This window comes from Callionymus lyra, chromosome 19, assembly GCF_982586985.1.
Source record: "Callionymus lyra chromosome 19, fCalLyr1.hap1.1, whole genome shotgun sequence".
Taxonomy (NCBI): Eukaryota; Metazoa; Chordata; class Actinopteri; order Syngnathiformes; family Callionymidae; genus Callionymus; species Callionymus lyra.
The window spans coordinates 2544601-2568489 of record NC_141836.1 but is presented as its reverse complement, the minus strand read 5'-3'; the positions used below and the strand labels follow the sequence as shown (position 1 = coordinate 2568489).

At 44.4% G+C, this 23889-nt stretch overlaps 2 protein-coding genes across 5 annotated transcripts in view; both read right to left on the bottom strand.

Annotated features, from left to right (window-relative positions):
• Positions 1–1426: 1426 nt before the first annotated feature.
• LOC148058924 (uncharacterized) lies at positions 1427–2193 on the bottom strand. The gene is made up of 3 exons (XM_087781929.1): positions 1997–2193; positions 1841–1943; positions 1427–1786 (listed from the first exon to the last, which is right to left on the bottom strand). Exons 1-3 carry the CDS (start codon positions 2083–2085, stop codon positions 1667–1669), a joined length of 312 nt encoding a protein of 103 aa, XP_087638055.1. The 5' UTR covers positions 2086–2193; the 3' UTR covers positions 1427–1666.
• Positions 2130–23889, bottom strand: part of LOC148058923 (kazrin-like) — a 38070-nt gene continuing 16310 nt past the window's right edge. Inside the window, exons 4-15 of one of the 4 annotated variants that reach the window (XM_087781926.1) lie at positions 17188–17286; positions 14561–14746; positions 7259–7395; positions 6938–7108; positions 6732–6809; positions 6400–6571; positions 5948–6081; positions 5114–5237; positions 3295–3485; positions 3121–3239; positions 2827–3058; positions 2130–2339 (exon numbers count right to left, since the gene is read on the bottom strand). In XM_087781926.1, the coding sequence (XP_087638052.1) occupies positions 2214–2339; positions 2827–3058; positions 3121–3239; positions 3295–3485; positions 5114–5237; positions 5948–6081; positions 6400–6571; positions 6732–6809; positions 6938–7108; positions 7259–7395; positions 14561–14746; positions 17188–17286 (1769 nt within the window). In that variant the 3' untranslated portion in view covers positions 2130–2213. The other 3 variants (XM_087781925.1, XM_087781927.1, XM_087781928.1) reach the window with 3 other exon arrangements.

The window sequence follows — 23889 nt, the reverse complement described above, 5'->3', positions numbered from 1 at the left end:
GACATGTAGACAGACATGTAGACAGACATGTAGACAGACAGACAGACATGTAAACAGACAGACAGACATGTAGACAGACAGACAGACATGTAAACAGACAGACAGACATGTAGACAGACATGTAGACAGACAGACAGACATGTAGACAGACATGTAGACAGACAGACATGTAGACAGACAGACAGACATGTAAACAGACAGACAGACATGTAGACAGACATGTAGACAGACATGTAGACAGACAGACAGACATGTAAACAGACAGACAGACATGTAGACAGACATGTAGACAGACAGACAGACATGTAGACGGACATGTAGACAGACAGACATGTAAACAGACAGACAGACATGTAGACAGACATGTAGACAGACAGACAGACATGTAGACAGACATGTAGACAGACAGACAGACATGTAGACAGACATGTAGACAGACAGACAGACAGACATGTAGACAGACAGACAGACATGTAAACAGACAGACAGACATGTAGACAGACATGTAGACAGACAGACAGACATGTAGACAGACAGACAGACATGTAAACATACAGACAGACAGACATGTAGACAGACATGTAGACAGACATGTAGACAGACAGACATGTAGACAGACATGTAAACAGACAGACAGACATGTAGACAGACAGACATGTAGACAGACATGTAGACAGACAGACAGACATGGAGACAGACAGACATGGAGACAGACATGGAGACAGACAGACAGACATGGAGACAGACAGACAGACATGGAGACAGACAGACATGGAGACAGACAGACAGACATGTAGACAGACAGACAGACATGTAGACAGGCAGACATGGAGACAGACAGACATGGAGACAGACAGACAGACATGGAGACAGACAGACATGGAGACAGACAGACAGACATGGAGACAGACAGACATGGAGACAGACAGACAGACATGTAGACAGACAGACAGACATGTAGACAGACAGACAGACATGTAGACAGGCAGACATGGAGACAGACAGACATGGAGACAGACAGACAGACATGGAGACAGACAGACATGGAGACAGACAGACAGACATGGAGACAGACAGACAGACATGTAGACAGACAGACAGACATGTAGACAGGCAGACAGATACAACTTTATTGATCCTCAGTTGATCTCTTTCGGTAAATTGTTTATATATTATTATATTATATTATAAGGAAATAATTTATTAGAAAATAAAAATGAAAGAATATATTCATCCTTTGACTCTGGGTCAAAGGGCAACAGCCTCCATGTATTTCTGGAAGATTGACCTTTGACCCAGAGTCAACACAAGGATTACATTGTGAACAACATGATACGACAAATAACAACAAATATCACTTTATTGTTGAACAGAAACAAACAATCGTCTACAAAGTGATAAAAAAGTCTAAAAAGAAAATGTTTTTAAATTTGTTTCATGTATTTATTGTAGTATTTTCTTCATTCAGCGCTGTCCCAGCTCCTGAGGGCGAGAGGCAGGGGACACCCTGAAGCAGATTCAAACTAGAATAAACATTTTCAATTGATCATGTTTTCATCTTGTTGTTTCCATAGCAACACGATCTTGGTGCTGATGTGAGTGACAGTTGAATGACAGTCCGTGTCGCACTTAAATCCTTCCCCCTCACAGGAAACGTTTGCACGGGTCACATGCCGCTGTGGGCGGGGCTTCTCTGGTCTCCGGGGTCCTGGGGGAGGGAACCGTGGTTGCCATGGCAACTGAAATCTCCACCGTCGCGACCTTTCGGGCTGTAACGTGTCGGAGTCTGCGAGCAGCGTGAAGATGAATCCATGACACCAGAGGAACCTTCGTGACTCACCTGGACAGGTGTCCTCCTCAGCGAGCCCTCATCTCCGCGGCTCCACCGACCGGACGAGCGCCGCGGCGTCCCCGGGTCGGACCCGCCATGGCGGCCGTCGCTCCTGCCGGTCACAGAGACGTTGGAATCGTGGAACGACCTTCCTGACCTTCTCACCTGGCGGCGCCCATGAGGTCGCTCATCTCCTCCACCAGGTGGCGTCGAACCATGCGTTTGTTGCCGGGGATGCCCAACATCGTTGCCATGGTTTCCGTGGTGAAGGCGGGGTCTAATACTATGACGGCTCCGTGAACTCCACGACCTGCGAGATTGTCAGAAAACTCCTGGACACACAAGCTCTGAGCTCAGGTTCGAGGAGTAGATCGGAGGAGACTCAAGGTCGCGTGTTCAAGGTCACCTTCAGGTCGATGTCTCGGACCCACTTGAGGACTCGCTGGGACGTCCACACCAGCGGGTCCACGTTCTCGTGGTCGCTGTGGAGCCTGCGAGCCTGGAGCGCCTGCACGACACACACATGGTGAACCCTGACCTTTGACCCAGACACAACTCAAGGTTATCATTGGAATTCATGAAAAAAGGAAAAAAATAAAAAACGCATTTAAAATTGAATTTATGAAAATATTAAATGTATTCAAATATAAATCTCTCAGCAGCTCAGAGCCGTCAGTCAAAGGATTATAATCATCTGGTTAAGGTTCTTCTCTCGACCTTCAACTGTTTTGTCTGTATGTAGATGTTGGTCAACACTACGATGCACCTCATGATGACCTTGAAGCCTCTGAGATGTTTGATGTGAAGCACGAGCTGCAGTTATGGAGACGATACGAGGTTTCTACTCGTCAAGGTCACGTTCTGCTGCCACGACTTCTTAGAAGGTCCAGCAGTGAACGTTCCTCTCGCGTGAAGATATGACGTCCTTCAGCTGAGACGTAGAAGGTCATGTTTGACTGACAGCTCTGAGCTCCCCATGAATCGTGACCTCTCACCTCCTTGTCGAAGTCCAGCGAGTGCAGCAGCTGGACCGCCAGCAGGAGACTGACCTGGTGGAACTTCTTGGTGACGTTGAGGTGACGCTCAAGGTCGCGGGGGGTCAGGGACTCGAGCAGACGTCCGTCCACCAGCTGCGAGTGGAAGGACTGCGAGTACTGAGGCAGACCCACGTCGCTGAGCCACGCCTGCGCCACCCAGTGGTGGTCCAGGTCTCCTGCTCTGGACAAGCTGACCGACAGCCAAAACATTACGAACGCCTGTCGGGTCGAGCCAGTGAGAAGGTCACTCACCCTCGCCCGTCCTCGGCGTCTCTGTAGTCCTCGATGGCCAAGCGTAGTTTCCGGCGATGCATGTGATTGACGACCCCCAGACCGACCTCCAGGTCCTCGTCCGTGAGGCCCAGAAGAACCTGCACAGAACCAGCAGCTCTTGCATGAAGGCCACGGCGGCTCGACATCTTCTACCTTCCCGCTCTTGACGTTCTCGCTGCACGAGCGGATGTACATGGGCATCGCCATGACGACCTCCAGCCAGGCCTGCACGGTGCCGGCCCGCCACTCAGACATGGGTCTGGACCGGGCCAGGTCCACCTGCTGGAGCCGGTCCAGCTGCTCCTCGGGCCCGTCACACGGGCTCAGATTGAGGCGGTCCGAGTCTGCGTGGGTGTGTGAGGAAGACTGAGTGAGGGGTCAGAGGTGCTGCTGAGTTCACTGAGGAGTGAAAGTTCATTGATCTTCAGAATCATCGCTGACAAGTGACACGACATGTCCACTAGGTGGCGACACAGCTCGAAGACATCATGACAAGAAGTTGAAACAGTAGCAACACTTGTGTGTGGAGCGAGTGATGAAAGAGGAGAGGAAGCGAGTGAAGAAAGAGGAGAGAAAGCGAGTGATGAAAGAGGAGAGGAAGCGAGTGAAGAAAGAGGAGAGAAAGCGAGTGAAGAAAGAGGAGAGGAAGAGAGTGATGAAAGAGGAGAGGAAGCGAGTGATGAAAGAGGAGAGAAAGCGAGTGAAGAAAGAGGAGAGGAAGAGAGTGATGAAAGAGGAGAGGAAGCAAGTGAAGAAAGAGGAGAGGAAGAGAGTGATGAAAGAGGAGAGGAAGCGAGTGAAGAAAGAGGAGAGAAAGCGAGTGAAGAAAGAGGAGAGGAAGCGAGTGATGAAAGAGGAGAGGAAGCGAGTGAATAAAGAGGAGAGGAAGCGAGTGAATAAAGAGGAGAGGAAGCGAGTGAAGAAAGAGAGGAAGCGAGTGAAGAAAGAGAGGAAGCAAGTGAAGAAAGAGGAGAGGAAGAGAGTGATGAAAGAGGAGAGGAAGCGAGTGATGAAAGAGGAGAGGAAGCGAGTGAAGAAAGAGAGGAAGCGAGTGAAGAAAGAGAGGAAGCGAGTGAATAAAGGTTAGAGAAACACAGACAACTCATTATTTTATTTTAAAATAGTCTCTATTCAGACTTTAAACATTTGAATAAAACTCTTGCATCATAAGAAAAAATAGTAATAACTTATAATAATAACAATAATAACTTATTATAAGAACAATAATAATAACTTATTCATTTACAAAAACATGAAAAGTGAAAAGAAAGTCACGTGTTCATGAAGATCTTTAACTTCTGATGTTCAGCCGTAACATTATGACCACTGAAGACAGAATCATTAACTGGCCATAAAATTATGACCAGTGTCATAATGTTATGGCCAGTGTCCATATTCTTTAATTAGTGATTAAGTTCATGATTCTATGATTAAATGATATAATCTCAATAAATCATAAATGAACCTCTCGGCCTGCGTGTGGACACAGTGGACACTAGAGGGCGCCAGAGAGATTCATTAAACTTGACTTTCACCCGGAAGTGAAACATGTTTTGAATCAGTCACAGAAGTGTTTCTTTCCTCGTCCTGCAGGGGGCGCCCTTTAGAAACCTGAGGTCATCATTGGTTTGACCTTGAAAAAACCTTCCGCGACCTTTAGTTAGTGAGTCTGGACGAGATGTTTGGATTCTGGTCTGAACATCTAAAGACCTTCAGAGACACATCTTCACACTCTGGCGCGGGAACGTTTCATTGTGAGTCGGACCCTCAGGACACGATGGAGATGAACCGACAGTGAGGAGGTCAAAGGTCAGGATGACGGGACTACAACATGGACACAAAGGTTATTTACAGGCTCAGCAGTTCTTCACGAGTCCATGATTGTGTAGAAACACAAGTGTGCGTCTGTTGTGAGTCTCCAGGCGTGTGTGTTACCAGTCTGCGTCTTCTTCTAGGTAAAGGTCTTGTGTACCGTCGAACAGACCCGGGTCCAGAGACTTGCGCTGCTTCCCTCGAGCGAAGACCCGAGACAACGAGCCCAGAACCATCTTCTCCTTCTTCTTCTTACACTTGGACACCTCCAGGTCCTCCAGAGACTGCAGACGCAGAAGAAGAAGCAGGTCACAGGAAGTGATGTCAGCAGGAAGAGTTCGGATGATTATCAGCCAGGAAGCCATGAGGAGGAGCAGAGGTCATTAGAGGTGACCAGAGGTCACCAAAGGTCAGTAGAGATCATCAGTGGTCAATGCTGGTCAGCAGAGGTCATTAGAGGTGACCAGAGGTCACCAAAGGTCAGTAGAGATCATCAGTGGTCAATACTGGTCAGCAGAGGTCAAATGTGGTCAGCAGAGGTCAATGGTGGTCAGCAGAGGTCAAATGTGGTCAGCAGAGGTCAATGGTGGTCAGCAGAGGTCAATGGTGGTCAGCAGAGGTCAAATGTGGTCAGCAGAGGTCAAATGTGGTCAGCAGAGGTCAATGCTGGTCAGCAGAGGTCAAATGTGGTCATCAGAGGTCAATGGTGATCAGCAGAGGTCAATGCTGGTCAGCAGTGGTCAAATGTGGTCAGCAGAGGTCAATGGTGGTCAGCAGAGGTCAAATGTGGTCAGCAGAGGTCAATGGTGGTCAGCAGAGGTCAATGCTGGTCAGCAGAGGTCAAATGTGGTCAGCAGAGGTCAATGGTGGTCAGCAGAGGTCAATGGTGGTCAGCAGAGGTCAATGGTGGTCAGCAGAGGTCAGCAGAGGTCAATGGTGGTCAGCTGAGGTCAGCAGAGGTCAATGGTGGTCAGCAGAGGTCAGCAGCTCTTACATTGCAGAGGGAGTGAGTCCGATGACGCGGTGAGTTGATGTCGCTCGCGGATGAACGTTCTGCCTCCACAGCCGAGGCGTCGGAGATGATTGACGGCTGGCGTGAGTGACATGGACTCACTCGCACGGCGGCCACTGAGCGTGATGAGAGGGAACAAGATAAACCTAAAGGTCGTGACTTTTAGTGAACAACGGCCCAAGACTACCTGGTGTTGCTAGGCAACCATGATAGCAAGAAGAACATTTGAAAATAAAGTTTATAACTGAGATGTTTGAAGTAACGAAGGAATAAAATAGTGGATTATAATCTGGGATTAACTTCAATTACACAAATGTGTTTGTGGACACACAATGTGGTGGACACACAATGTGGTGGACACACAATGTGGTGGACGCACACGTCACATGATGACATGAGGCTCGCACACGCGTGTGATGACGAGCGTCCACTACCTTGTCTGTCGCTGTACAGCGTCTGCTGGCTCTGTCTGATGGCAGCGGTCAGTGGCAGGTCCGCCTGCATCACCCACTCCTGGTTGTTGCCGTTGACGACCGTCTCAGCGGGCATCGCCAGAGAGTGTCGCTTGGGAACGTCCTTGGTCAGCGTGGACAGAGACTGTTTGGCCTTCAAAGAAAACATGATGTTCTTCAGGTGAAGACGTTCAGATACAAACACCGTCAATGATGGAAACACGAGAGTCATGGTCAGGAACCATCAGAGGAACATTGGCGAGCGTTTGACTCGTCACCGCAGGACCAGGATCAGGATCTCATCACCATCTTACCGCCAGAACTCTGGGGGAGAAGTCTCTGTCCCGCTCAAAGACCCGGACTTCCATTCTCTGACTGAGACAGTTACTCATCTGGGGGTTGGAGACATGAGGGAGTTTACAACCTTCTGCTGGAGCGAGGAGGAATCAACTTGAGGGCACTACAGAAGATAAACCTTCATCTTCACGACACACACTCTTCACACTCGCCTCGTCCTCACCATGGCCAGTTCTGCCTCCAGCTCCTTGATCCGGTTCTCCTTGAGGTCCAGCTGAGACCGGAGCATCCCAGTGTGCTCAGTGGCCTCTTTGGTTTGTCGCCTCAGGTCCCACTTCTCCCTCTCCAGGAGGTCCTTGTCCTGGGCCAGAGTCTTCACTGCATCTTCGCTCTCCTGGTGGAAGAGCTCGCGAGTCAGAAGCTCAAACACTGGTCATCATGTTCCTCACATGTTTAGACGTTCTCAGGGTGGTCATAATGTTACTGAAGGAATGAAAGCAGGAGACGCTCTGAAGGAAGAAACACCTGCAGGATCTTCACCTACTTTTCTGTGCTGGTCGTAGTTGCGGATGAAGTCCCGGAGCTGCTCCTCACGGCTCTCCAGCGTGGCGTAGAGCTGCTGCATCTGATTGGCCAGATCCGCCTTCTCGGACCTCAGACGCTTGCGGTCGGACTTCATGGCTGTGGAGACGAGAAGATCACTGAGGTGTACGTTTGACAAACAACCTTCACCTGCTTTAGAGATGAAAACATTCTTTGTTTACAAACATGTGATTAAATGTCATTAATTCTCATCTTTCTTTTCTTTCATTTACAAGAACAAGAGTTTCTTCTGCTCCATGAGAGACGAGGCTGGTGAACATACATGATGACCAGCACATACATGATGACCAGCACATACATGATGACCAGCACATACATCATGACCAGCACATACATCATGACCAGCACATACATCATGACCAGCACATACATCATGACCAGCACATACATGATGACCAGCACATAAATGATGACCACACATACATGATGACGAGCACATACATGATGGCCAGCACATACATGATGACCAGCACATACATGATGACCAGCACATACATGATGACCAGCACATACATGATGACCACACATACATCATGACCAGCACATACATCATGACCAGCACATAAATGATGACCACACATACATGATGACCAGCACATAAATGATGACCAGCACATACATCATGACCAGCACATACATCATGACAGCACATACATGATGACCACACATACATGATGACCAGCACATACATGATGACCAGCACATACATGATGACCAGCACATACATGATGACCACACACACATGATGACCAGCACATACATCATGACCAGCACATACATGATGACCAGCACATACATGATGACCAGCACATACATGATGACCAGCACATACATGATGACCAGCACATACATGATGACCAGCACACACATGATGACCAGCACATACATCATGACCAGCACATACATGATGACCAGCACATAAATGATGACCACACATACATGATGACGAGCACATACATGATGACCAGCACATACATGATGACCAGCACATACATGATGACCAGCACATAAATGATGACCACACATACATGATGACCAGCACATAAATGATGACCAGCACATACATGATGACCAGCACATACATGATGACCACACATACATGATGACCACACATACATGATGACCACATATACATGATGACCAGCACATACATGATGACCAGCACATACATGATGACCAGCACATACATGATGACCACACATACATGATGACCAGCACATAAATGATGACCACACATACATGATGACCACACATACATGATGACCAGCACATACATGATGACCATACATACATGATGACCACACATACATGATGACCAGCACATACATGATGACCACACATACATGATGACCACACATACATGATGACCAGCACATACATGATGACCACACATACATGATGACCACACATACATGATGACCAGCACATACATGATGACCAGCACATACATGATGACCAGCACATACATGATGACCAGCACACACATGATGACCAGCACATACATGATGACCAGCACATACATCATGACCAGCACATACATGATGACCAGCACATAAATGATGACCACACATACATGATGACCAGCACATAAATGATGACCAGCACATACATGATGACCAGCACATACATGATGACCACACATACATGATGACCACACATACATGATGACCACATATACATGATGACCAGCACATACATGATGACCAGCACATACATGATGACCAGCACATACATGATGACCACACATACATGATGACCAGCACATAAATGATGACCACACATACATGATGACCACACATACATGATGACCAGCACATACATGATGACCATACATACATGATGACCACACATACATGATGACCAGCACATACATGATGACCACACATACATGATGACCAGCACATACATGATGACCAGCACATACATGATGACCAGCACATACATGATGACCACATATACATGATGACCAGCACATACATGATGACCAGCACATACATGATGACCAGCACATACATCATGACCAGCACAAACATCATGACCAGCACATAAATGATGACCACACATACATGATGACCAGCACATAAATGATGACCAGCACATAAATGATGACCAGCACATACATCATGACCAGCACATACATGATGACCAGCACATACATGATGACCAGCACATACATCATGACCAGCACATACATCATGACCAGCACATACATGATGACCACACATACATGATGACCACACATACATGATGACCAGCACATACATGATGACCACACATACATGATGACCAGCACATACATGATGACCAGCACATACATGATGACCACATATACATGATGACCAGCACATACATGATGACCAGCACATACATGATGACCAGCACATACATCATGACCAGCACAAACATCATGACCAGCACATAAATGATGACCACACATACATGATGACCATACACACATGATGACCACACACACGATGACCAGCACATACATGATGACCACACATACATGATGACCAGCACATACATGATGACCAGCACATACATGATGACCAGCACATACATCAGGACCAGCACATACCTAATGACCACACATACATGATGACCAGCACATACATAATGACCAGCACATACATGATGACCAGTACATACATGATGACCACACATACATGATGACCACATATACATGATGACCAGCACATACATGATGACCAGCACATACATCATGACCAGCACATACATCATGACCAGCACATAAATGATGACCACACATACATGATGACCAGCACATACATGATGACCAGCACATACATGATGACCAGCACATACATGATGACCACACATACATGATGACCAGCACATACATGATGACCACACATACATGATGACCAGCACATACATTATGACCAGCACATACATGATGACCAGCACATACATGATGACCAGCACTTACATGATGACCAGCACATACATGATGACCAGCACATACATCATGACCAGCATACACATGATGACCAGCACATACATGATGACCAGCACATACATGATGACCATACACACATGATGACCACACACACGATGACCAGCACATACATGATGACCACATATACATGATGACCAGCACATACATGATGACCAGCACATACATGATGACCAGCACATACATGATGACCAGCACATACATCATGACCAGCACAAACATCATGACCAGCACATAAATGATGACCACACATACATGATGACCAGCACATAAATGATGACCAGCACATAAATGATGACCAGCACATACATCATGACCAGCACATACATGATGACCAGCACATACATGATGACCAGCACATACATCATGACCAGCACATACATGATGACCACACATACATGATGACCACACATACATGATGACCACATATACATGATGACCAGCACATACATGATGACCACACATACATGATGACCAGCACATACATTATGACCAGCACATACATGATGACCAGCACATACATGATGACCACATATACATGATGACCAGCACATACATGATGACCAGCACATACATCATGACCAGCATACACATGATGACCAGCATACACATGATGACCAGCACATACATGATGACCAGCACATACATGATGACCAGCACATACATGATGACCATACACACATGATGACCACACACACGATGACCAGCACATACATGATGACCACACATACATGATGACCAGCACATACATGATGACCAGCACATACATGATGACCAGCACATACATCAGGACCAGCACATACCTAATGACCACACATACATGATGACCAGCACATACATAATGACCAGCACATACATGATGACCACACATACATGATGACCACATATACATGATGACCAGCACATACATGATGACCAGCACATACATCATGACCAGCACATACATCATGACCAGCACATAAATGATGACCACACATACATGATGACCAGCACATACATGATGACCAGCACATACATCATGACCAGCACATACATGATGACCACACATACATGATGACCACACATACATGATGACCAGCACATACATGATGACCACACATACATGATGACCAGCACATACATTATGACCAGCACATACATGATGACCAGCACATACATGATGACCAGCACATACATGATGACCAGCACATACATGATGACCAGCACATACATCATGACCAGCATACACATGATGACCAGCACATACATGATGACCAGCACATACATGATGACCATACACACATGATGACCACACACACGATGACCAGCACATACATGATGACCAGCACATACATGATGACCAGCACATACATGATGACCAGCACATACATGATGACCAGCACATACATGATGACCAGCACATACATCAGGACCAGCACATACCTAATGACCACACATACATGATGACCAGCACATACATAATGACCAGCACATACATGATGACCAGCACATACATGATGACCACACATACATGATGACCAGCACATACATGATGACCAGCACATACATGATGACCACACATACATGATGACCAGCACATACATGATGACCAGCACACACATGATGACCAGCACATACATGATAACCAGCAAATACATGATGACCAGCACATACATGATGACCAGCACATACATCATGACCAGCACATACATCATGACCAGCACATACATGATGACCAGCACATACATGATGACCAGCACATACATGATGACCACACATACATGATGACCAGCACATACATGATGACCACACATACATGATGACGAGCACATACATGATGACCAGCACATACATGATGACCACACATACATGATGACCAGCACATACATGATGACCAGCACATACATGATGACCACACATACATGATGACCAGCACATACATGATGACCACATATACATGATGACCAGCACATACATGATGACCAGCACATACATCATGACCAGCACATACATGATGACCAGCACACACATGATGACCAGCACACACATGATGACCAGCACATACATGATGACCACACACACATGATGACCACACACACATGATGACCAGCACATACATGATGACCACATATACATGATGACCAGCACATACATGATGACCAGCACATACATCATGACCAGCACATACATCATGACCAGCACATACATCATGACCAGCACATACATGATGACCAGCACATACATCATGACCAGCACATACATCATGACCAGCACATACATCATGACCAGCACATACATGATGACCAGCGCATACATAAGTGTTAAAAGGTCTTTGATGAACAGAAGCACGAATGAAAGAGGAAGTCGTGAGCTGAACATCAACTTTCTCTTCCACCTGTTCTTCGGCGGTTCTTCTGAGCCAGAAGGTTCTTCTGCTGCCAAGGATCAGAACAAACATCCTTTTGAGAAAAGCTTGTCCGGACGTCAATGAAAGAGTCTTTGAGTCTCTGCACCTGTTCGCTCTTCAGTGGCTCTTTTTAGCTTCAGATCCTGATCCCACTGTTGGTGCTTCTATCGAAGACATGATGGACAGAACGAAGTCTCTTGTCCTTCATATGATGACATCAAACCTCTGTAGCTAATGTTGTGTTTATTTTATATCTATTGTATCTATGAATTTTTAATAAGATGGTTTTAAATACATATATTTGTAAAATCTTTCTTTTTAAATATATATATTTGTTCATTGCTGAACTCTTTCAGGAACAGCTGCACCAGCATCGTTCCTTCGTTGCTGCTGACACTCCAACATCTCCAAAGTGTTTTTTATCTGCTCACAAAAGCTCTTTTGAAAGCAAAGTAAGTGGTTTATTGAGAATAACTGCAGATAAAAACTTTTGTTTCCTTTCTGTTGATCTGCTGCAGAAGCTTCATTATTGTGTTTCCGCTTGTACTAGTTCTTTGATTACAAACGAATGATGAAGGACTGAGGATGGACAGGAGAGTTGACATGTTAGCTTTCATGTTAGCTCTAGTGTTAGCTTTTATGTTAGAACTGGTGTTAGCTCTGGTGTTAGCTCTGGTGTTAGCTCTGGTGTTAGCTTTCATGTTAGCTCTAGTGTTAGCTTTTATGTTAGAACTGGTGTTAGCTCTGGTGATAGCTCTGGTGTTAGCTTTCATGTTAGCTCTGGCGTTAGCTTTCATGTTAGCCCTGGTGTTAGCTCTGGTGTTAGCTTTCATGTTAGTTCTGGTGTTAGCTTTTATGTTAGAACTGGTGTTAGCTTTTATGTTAGCCCTGGTGTTAGCTCTGGTGTTAGCTTTCATGTAAGCTCTGGTGTTAGCTTTCATGTTAGACCTGGTGTTAGCTTTTATGTTAGTTCGGGTGTTAGCTTTCATGTTAGCTCTGGTGTTAGCTTTCATGTTAGCCCTGGTGTTAGCTTTCATGTTAGCTCTGGTGTTAGCTTTCATGTTAGCTCTGGTGTTAGCTTTCATGTTAGCTCTGGTATTAGCTCCGGTGTTAGCTTTCATGTTAGCTCTGGTGTTAGCTTTCATGTTAGCTCTGGTGTTAGCTTTCATGTTAGCTCTGGTGTTAGCTTTCATGTTAGCTCTGGTGTTAGCTTTCATGTTAGCTCTGGTGTTAGCTTTCATGTTAGCTCTGGTGTTAGCTTTCATGTTAGCTCTGGTGTTAGCTCTGGTGTTAGCTCTGGTGTTAGCCCTGGTGTTAGCCCTGGTGTTAGCTCCGGTGTTAGCTTTCATGTTAGCTCTGGTGTTAGCTTTCATGTTAGCTCTGGTGTTAGCTTTCATGTTAGCTCTGGTGTTAGCTTTCATGTTAGCTCTGGTGTTAGCTTTCATGTTAGCTCTGGTGTTAGCTCCGGTGTTAGCTTTCATGTTAGCTCTGGTGTTAGCTCTGGTGTTAGCTCTGGTGTTAGCTCTGGTGTTAGCTCTGGTGTTAGCTCTGGTGTTAGCTTTGGTGTTAGCTTTGGTGTTAGCTCTGGTGTTAGCTTTCATGTTAGAAATAGTGTTAGCTTTCATGTTAGCTCTGGTGTTAGCCCCGGTGTTAGCTCCGGTGTTAGCTCCGGTGTTAGCTCCGGTGTTAGCTCCGGTGTTAGCTTTCATGTTAGAAATAGTGTTAGCATGTTCACCAGGGCTTTAATTTACTCATTGAATTAAGAAACCACGTAATACTAACCAATTAGAAGCAAGATAAGGTTTAGGATGTTCAAGGCCAAATGACGTCAAAGACCAACAGGTGTCATTTCAGAGTGTGTGGACCTGGTTCTCCCTCACCTTGCAGGGCCTCCTTGGCTCGGTCCAGATCCTGCTCCTTCTGGCCCAGCTGGACCCGCAGCTCAGTGACGGAGAGAAGGTCAGCCGAGCTTCCCTGAGTCTCCAGGTCTTTACTCAACATGTCCTTCATCTGCCGCAGCAGAGTCACCTCGTCCTGCAGCTGCAGCACCTCCTCGCGCAGCAGCTCTGCAACAGAAGATCAGCACCTGATGTGACGTCAACATGTTCCACCTTCCAGGTCCTTCTCTTAGCTGTAGAACCACCTGCACAGACACAACACGCCTTACCCTCACACGCTCCACCCGAACACGATTCACCATAACGTGCTTCACCTAAACACGCTCCAACCGAACACGCTCCACCCGAACACGCTCCACCCGAACACGCTCCACCCGAACACGCTTCACCCCGAACACGCTCCACCCGAACACGCTCCACCCGAACACGCTCCACCCGAACACGCTCCACCCGAACACGCTTCACCCTGAACACGATTCACCCGAACACGCTCCACCCGAACACGCTTCACCCCGAACACGCTCCACCCCGAACACGCTCCACCCGAACACGCTCCACCCGAACACGCTCCACCCGAACACGCTCCACCCGAACACGATTCACCCGAACACGCTTCACTACACTTCATTCCCCCAAAAGTCCAGTTTGTTTACAATTGTTTGTTTACAAATGTTTACAAATATTTGTTTACAAATGTTTGTTTACAAATGTCAACACAACTTGAATAACATTCAATAACATTCGTTGACTTTTGAAGCAACAGAACACATCTGGACCTCCATGTTTTTCGAGATGTTCCACAGAAGCTCTGGAGGATCGTGAAACATCTGGACCTCCATGTTTTTCGAGATGTTCCTGAGGAGCTCTGGAGGATCGTGAAACATCTGGACCTCCATGTTTTTCCAGATGTTCCACAGAAGCTCTGGAGGATCGTGAAACATCTGGACCTCCATGTTTTTCCAGATGTTCCACAGAAGCTCTGGAGGATCGTGAAACATCTGGACCTCCATGTTATTCCAGATGTTCCACAGAAGCTCTGGAGGATCGTGAAACATCTGGACCTCCATGTTTTTCCAGATGTTCCACAGAAGCTCTGGAGGATCATTAAACATCTGGACCTCCATGTGTTTCATGATGTTCACAGAAGCTCTGGAGGATCGTGAAACATCTGGACCTCCTTGTGTTTCGTGATGTTCCACAGAAGCTCTGGAGGATCGTGAAACATCTGGACCTCCTTGTGTTTCGTGATGTTCCACAGAAGCTCTGGAGGACCGTGAAACATCTGGACCTCCTTGTGTTTCGTGATGTTCCACAGAAGCTCTAGAGGATCGTGAAACATCTGGACCTCCTTGTGTTTCGAGATGTTCCACAGAAGCTCTGGAGGATCGTGAAACATCTGGACCTCCTTGTGTTTCGAGATGTTCCACAGAAGCTCTGGAGGATCGTGAAACATCTGGACCTCCTTGTGTTTCGTGATGTTCCACAGAAGCTCTGGAGGATCGTGAAACATCTGGACCTCCATGTGTTTCATGATGTTCCACAGAAGCTCTGGAGGATCATGAAACATCTGGACCTCCATGTGTTTCATGATGTTCCACAGAAGCTCTGGAGGATCATGTCAACACAAGAATGTTTGAAATGTTTCTAAATAAACGTTTATACAAACGAGGACCAGTACAGATGGATCAGAACCTTCACACTGGAGGTTCTGAAGTTGGTTGAGATGTTTATTCTTATCTTCACGGATCTGATTGAAAAGAGCTTCTTATCTCAGAATCTAAATCTTCAGAGGAAAACGAGGCCAGACGTGGATTAAAGATGAATCATGAGAAACGTTTGTATCGTCTGGAGACGAATGATTGTTTATCAACAAACATCAAAGTCTTCATGTTTATATTTGTTTGTTTGTAAACATGTAAGAAAACATGGACGAATGAAAATAAATCAAAAACACATGAAATAAATCTACTGGATGTGATGATGTTGAGACGAATATAACGATTTTAAAATAAATAAAACGATTTGAAAGATTTGAAAGAAAAGGAAGAAAATACTAAATAAAATATATTTGAAGGAAAAATAAATATGAGAAAATTTAAAAGTTTATAAAAGAAAAAAATATGTTTTGTTCGTGTTTTTTCTTCTGGTTGTTCACATTTCCTGTCTGTCCTCACCACACTTCCTGTCTGTCCTCACCACACTTCCTGTCTCTCCTCACCACACTTCCTGTCTCTCCTCACCACACTTCCTGTCTCTCCTCACCACACTTCCTGTCTCTCCTCACCACACTTCCTGTCTCTCCTCACCACACTTCCTGTCTCTCCTCACCACACTTCCTGTCTCTCCTCACCACACTTCCTGTCTGTCCTCACCACACTTCCTGTCTGTCCTCACCACACTTCCTGTCTCTCCTCACCACACTTCCTGTCTGTCCTCACCACACTTCCTGTCTGTCCTCACCACACTTCCTGTCTGTCCTCACCACACTTCCTGTCTGTCCTCACCAAACTTCCTGTCTGTCCTCACCACACGTCTTGCTCGTCCTGCTCCTCACTACCTACAACACAGAAACTTTTATGTCGTTTTAAAGTCTCTCGACATGAACAAACCTTTGTCCAGGGAGGCGTCCGGAGAGTTGAAGTCCATCAGGCTGCTGAGGTCGCAGTGGTCAGTGGCTGGAGGCTGGAGCCTCTGGTGAGGAGACGGATCTGGGAGAGAACACAAGAGGAATTAACATTTGTACGTAATCATACTCATGGATACATGTCGTCTTTCTCTACAGTTCCAAGTCCTTCAAGTGAATTAAATAACAAAGATTCTTCGACAGGAAGTGAGGAGCAGGACAGACAGGAAGTGAGGAGCAGGACAGACAGGAAGTGAGGAGCAGGACAAACAAGAAGTGAGGAGCAGGACAGACAGGAAGTGTTGTGAGGACAGACAGGAAGTGATGAGCAGGACAGGCAGGAAGTGAGGAGCAGGACAGACAGGAAGTGAGGAGCAGGACAAACAAGAAGTTTGGTGAGGACAAACAGGAAGTGAGGAGCAGGACAAACAGGAAGTGAGGAGCAGGACAAACAAGAAGTTTGGTGAGGACAAACAGGAAGTGAGGAGCAGGACAGACAGGAAGTGAGGAGCAGGACAAACAAGAAGTTTGGTGAGGACAAACAGGAAGTGAGGAGCAGGACAAACAGGAAGTGAGGAGCAGGACAAACAAGAAGTTTGGTGAGGACAAACAGGAAGTGAGGAGCAGGACAAACAGGAAGTGAGGCAAGGACAGGCAGGAAGTGTGGTGAGTACAGACAGGAAGTTGTTAGGACAGACAGGAAGTGTGAAGCAAAAACATGATTAGAAGGTCAAACATGAAGCAGAAGAATTCTCGAAGGTCAGGATCAAAGCTTGTTCACAGACACAACTGAACGTGTTCCAACAAGATTATTACAACTGTGAGCTCAAGAACATCGTGGAGGTCGAGTTTCGCCTCAAGCTCTGTTTGTCTTTGGACGAATTTGGGTCGACCAATCAGAGAGCAGGTGTATCGCCTGAAGAGGTTCGACCTTCAGCAAGTGGTGAAGGTCGTTCTCAGTGAGTGTTTGAGGCTGAATATAAATGAAGTGAAAGTAAACAATAAACTATAATAACAATATAATAACAACAATTTGTATTTAAGTTTTGGACAAAGTTTGTGTTTATTTGTGTTTAACATTTAACACATGAGTGTCTGATCTGCAGATACACACACGTGTGTGTATCTATGATGATGGAGTCATGATCACGCACGCACACGCAAATCACTGATGACGTTAAACTAATCACTGATGACGTTAAACTAATCACTGATGACGTTAAACAAATCACTGATGACATTAAACTAATCACTGATGACGTTAAACTAATCACTGATGACGTTAAACAAATCACTGATGACATTAAACAAATCACTGATGACATTAAACAAATCACTGATGACGTTAAACAAATCACTGATGACATTAAACAAATCACTGATGACATTAAACAAATCACTGATGACATTAAACAAATCACTGATGACATTAAACAAATCACTGATGACGTTAAACAAATCACTGATGACATTAAACAAATCACTGATGACATTAAAACAAATCACTGATGACATTAAAACAAATCACTGATGACATTAAACAAATCACTGATGACATTAAACAAATCACTGATGACATTAAAACAAATCACTGATGACATTAAAACAAATCACTGATGACATTAAAACAAATCACTGATGACATTAAACAAATCACTGATGACATTAAACAAATCACTGATGACATTAAAACAAATCACTGATGACATTAAAACAAATCACTGATGACATTAAAACAAATCACTGATGACGTTAAACAAATCACTGATGACATTAAACAAATCACTGATGACATTAAACAAATCACTGATGACATTAAAACAAATCACTGATGACATTAAAACAAATCACTGATGACATTAAAACAAATCACTGATGACATTAAAACAAATCACTGATGACATTAAACAAATCACTGATGACATTAAACAAATCACTGATGACATTAAACAAATCACTGATGACATTAAACAAATCACTGATGACATTAAAACAAATCACTGATGACATTAAAACAAATCACTGATGACATTAAACAAATCACTGATGACATTAAACAAATCACTGATGACATTAAAACAAATCACTGATGACATTAAAACAAATCACTGATGACATTAAAACAAATCACTGATGACATTAAACAAATCACTGATGACATTAAACAAATCACTGATGACATTAAAACAAATCACTGATGACATTAAACAAATCACTGATGACATTAAACAAATCACTGATGACATTAAACAAATCACTGATGACGTTAAACAAATCACTGATGACATTAAACAAATCACTGATGACGTTAAACAAATCACTGATGACGTTAAACAAATCACTGATTACGTTAAACAAATCACTGATTACATTAAAACAAATCACTGATGACATTAAACAAATCACTGATGACGTTAAACAAATCACTGATTACATTAAAACAAATCACTGATGACATTAAACAAATCACTGATTACATTAAAACAAATCACTGATGACATTAAAACAAATCACTGATGACATTAAAACAAATCACTGATGACATTAAAACAAATCACTGATGACATTAAAACAAATCACTGATGACATTAAAACAAATCACTGATGACATTAAAACAAATCACTGATGACATTAAACAAATCACTGATGACGTTAAAACAAATCACTGATGACATTAAACAAATCACTGATGACGTTAAAACAAATCACTGATGACATTAAAACAAATCACTGATGACATTAAAACAAATCACTGATGACATTAAACAAATCACTGATGACGTTAAAACAAATCACTGATGACATTAAACAAATCACTGATGACGTTAAACAAATCACTGATGACATTAAACAAATCACTGATGACATTAAAACAAATCACTGATGACATTAAAACAAATCACTGATTACATTAAAACAAATCACTGATGACGTTAAACAAATCACTGATGACATTAAACAAATCACTGATTACATTAAAACAAATCACTGATGACGTTAAACAAATCACTGATGACATTAAACAAATCACTGATGACATTAAACAAATCACTGATGACGTTAAACAAATCACTGATGACATTAAACAAATCACTGATGACGTTAAACAAATCACTGATGACGTTAAACAAATCACAGAAGACGAACGCACAACTCAAACTCGACAACATCAGCTGAACACACTTGTAAGGATCAGGACTTAAATCTAACAAGTCTTACTTTAACAACTTTCAGACTTGGTTATTACTGATATACATGAACAGTTACAAACTCACTTATATTATGAATATTAATGATATAATATCTAAAACATCAGTTTAACGAACTACAAACAAACATCACTGCACTGGCTTCAGTCCAGAACTTCAGGACCAGGAGGTCCAAGTGTCAAACATTGTTGCAGAAGATACGAACATCAACTGCAGACACTGAGCATCAATGTTTGATGAGTGTTTGTTGCCACAGATGGTCGAGAGCTTCATGTTCCTGGCATTGATCTGGAGAAACAAACACTAGAAGCTTCAGACTCGTCGATGACGCATCGACTCATGTTCAAACCACACATCGAGACAGTGACGAGATGGTTTGGAAGACGAGCCTTGAGGAACTCACTGGCCTCTCTAGAACCTTTGTGAGTCCACAGGACCTGCAGAGTCCACAGGGACACTCTGAGCACTTGAGCATCTTGACCATCAGCTAAATAATGCACGACTTCCTGACGCGTCACACATGGACTATATCAAGGTCAGTGTGAAGAAGTGACTCAGAACTGACCAGAGCTGACGAACAGAACCAAGAATACAACGTCGTGTTTACATTCATCCTGTTACCAAAGCAAAGTTCAGCAGAAGTTCATGGATGAAAAGGGGGAATTACTACTGGACCTTCTCATGACCCTGGACCTTCTCATGACCCTGGACCTTCTCATGACACCGGACCTTCTCATGACACCGGACCTTCTCATGACACCGGACCTTCTCATGACACTGAACGTGTCACCAACTTGTTGGCACTAAGATAAGAACATTTGAGGCTTTGAATCAAGACTTGAGGCTAAAGATTTAAAAAGATAAAGTACTGATGATTCAAGAGACCAAAGTAACAGAATTAACGATAAACAGGACATTTTCTGTCTTTTCCGAGCCTTTGATGACGTCAGGGATGAAGATCCAAGAACCAAGAACACAAGATACTGTAAATGTGCAGCAACTTCCTGTATCATTTGAAAACGATAGTTTTCGTGTCCATGAAGGTGGATCAAGAGGAGTTTCATTTATGTTCCTGATTATGCAGAGATGATCAAATGAAGCTCATAGAACATCAAGAGTTTCTCAACGAGACCTTCAGCACCAACATCAGCTGCTCTTTATCAACATTGATTCTCCTTCACACTGAAACCATCTCTGGTCGATGCTCTACTGACGCTCATGACAAACATCTGGACGGAGGTTTAAAACCTGAGCCTCAGAAGAACCAGGAGCAGCAGAAGCTCAAACACACAGAACTGTTTTCAAAACATTCAACTTAGTTTCTTTTTATGAAGAACATTTTCCATCAAGTGTTAATTGTTAATAAATCAATAAAAACCTCCAGAATGTTTACATCTATGAAGTACATGATGGTTCACGAGTCCTTCAGGATCTTCTCACGAGATTCACGACACAAATGAATCTGGCAGCAGTTTGTTCTCTGATGAAACTAACCTGCGAGTCCTGGACTGAAGCAGATCCACCGCGGCAGACGCTCCTGAGACGAACACTCCATGGTTCTGATCGTTCTGTTCGCCTCTGACCCGTTCATCCCTGACCGACCTTCAAGTCTCGCCCCCCCGTGGAGACGTCACACCCAGATCAGCGACGCTCTGTCGCACAAGCCTTGAGGTCATGTTCGGAACAAAAGGATGGAAGCCTCGACACGTGTGTCGTCATGACAACAATGAGCTGCGACTTCAACTTGAAGCTGAAACTTTAACACGTTCACCATCTTTGAATGTGAAGTTAGAAAGTATCAGTTATTACTCAGTTATTACTCAGTTATTACTCTACTGTTCCTCAGAACCTTCAACCTGGTCCTGGATCAGCTCTGTGACGAGACATCGACTCACAAACCTGTGTTAACACACAACATTTGTGCGACAACACAACCCGCCATACTTCAAACTAATACCACTGACCACTGCACAGTGTTCAAACTAATGCCACTGACCACTGCAGTGTTCAAACTAATGCCACTGACCACTGCAGTGTTCAAACTAATGCCACTGACCACTGCAGTGCTCAAACTAATGCCACTGACCACTGCAGTGCTCAAACTAATGCCACTGACCACTGCACACAGTGTTCAAACTAATGCCACTGACCACTGCACAGTGTTCAAACTAATGCCACTGACCACTGCAGTGTTCAAACTAATGCCACTGACCACTGCAGTGTTCAAACTAATGCCACTGACCACTGCAGTTTTCAAACTAATGCCACTGACCACTGCAGTGTTCAAACTAATACCACTGACCACTGCAGTGTTCCAACTAATGCCACTGACCACTGCAGTGTTCCAACTAATGCCACTGACCACTGCATTGGCGTCAGTAGATCGTTTCTGTAAATATATGTAAAGGCTCGTCAGTTTGTGGTCCAGAGGTTCCAGGAGAGAATCTCCTGATCGTCAGTCATCGATAGAAAAGCATGTGTTGTGTCGACTCAGCATGTTTTGAACAAATCAATCTCTATTTATTTGCTTCTTGCCTCGACTCGTCTGCACAGCGTTCTTTCTATTCTCTCGTCCACAGTCTCCACCATTTCTCTTTTCCAATTTCCTGTCTTTCTGTCGTCCGTCAGCTGCAGTGCAGAAAATCCTCTTCATCCCTGTGAGCAACACCATCTGTGCTGCTGTGCCCTCTGTGCCCTCGATGCCCTCGATGCCCTCGATGCCCTCGATGCCGCTGACACGCCCGCTCAGCTTGTGGCACTCTAGGTGTTCTGGGTAATTTAGACTCAAACATAAATAGTGGGATTCGTTGAATCCATGAACTACAGCTTGTTCCAGTCTGTGGTGTCAGCAGTTGAAGGTCGGGACTCGTTCAGAATCTCTTCGTTCCACAGGTTTGCTGGGCCTTGAGAGTCACACGAGTCCGAGGTTCAAGAGCTGCTTCTCTTAAGCAAAGGTTTTCAAACTCAAAGTCTTCTTTCAAATGTGTTAAATGTCTGTTCTTCAGATTTAACTTCTTTAATAGAATAAACACATGATCACATGATCTCCTGGAGGTCGTCGGAGCAGCAGCTTCTAAACATGGATCCTGAGGATCAAAGATGAACGACTTCAGGTTCAAACTCAACAAACAAACTTAAGTTAAGTGTTTAACTTTTGACAAACAACCCAGATCTTGTGTTTTAAGTTAATTAAACAACAAGATCTGATGAATTCAGTTCGTAAAGATCGTTCATCGACACATCATGAGAAGATCCTCGTTTCTCAATGACGTCCAGAACAGAAGACATGAGACGTCGAGGCACGAAGAATGTTCTGAGAATTCTTCATTTTTTAAATGTTTCCTAATCACCTGCAGTTTGGGGTCAAGAGGTTGTGAAATGAACCTTGTAACGCATGGACTCATGAGATCTCAGGTTGAATCACGTCTTCATGACGATCCAACACCACAAACCTGAAGCTTCACGTCAACATGAGGCA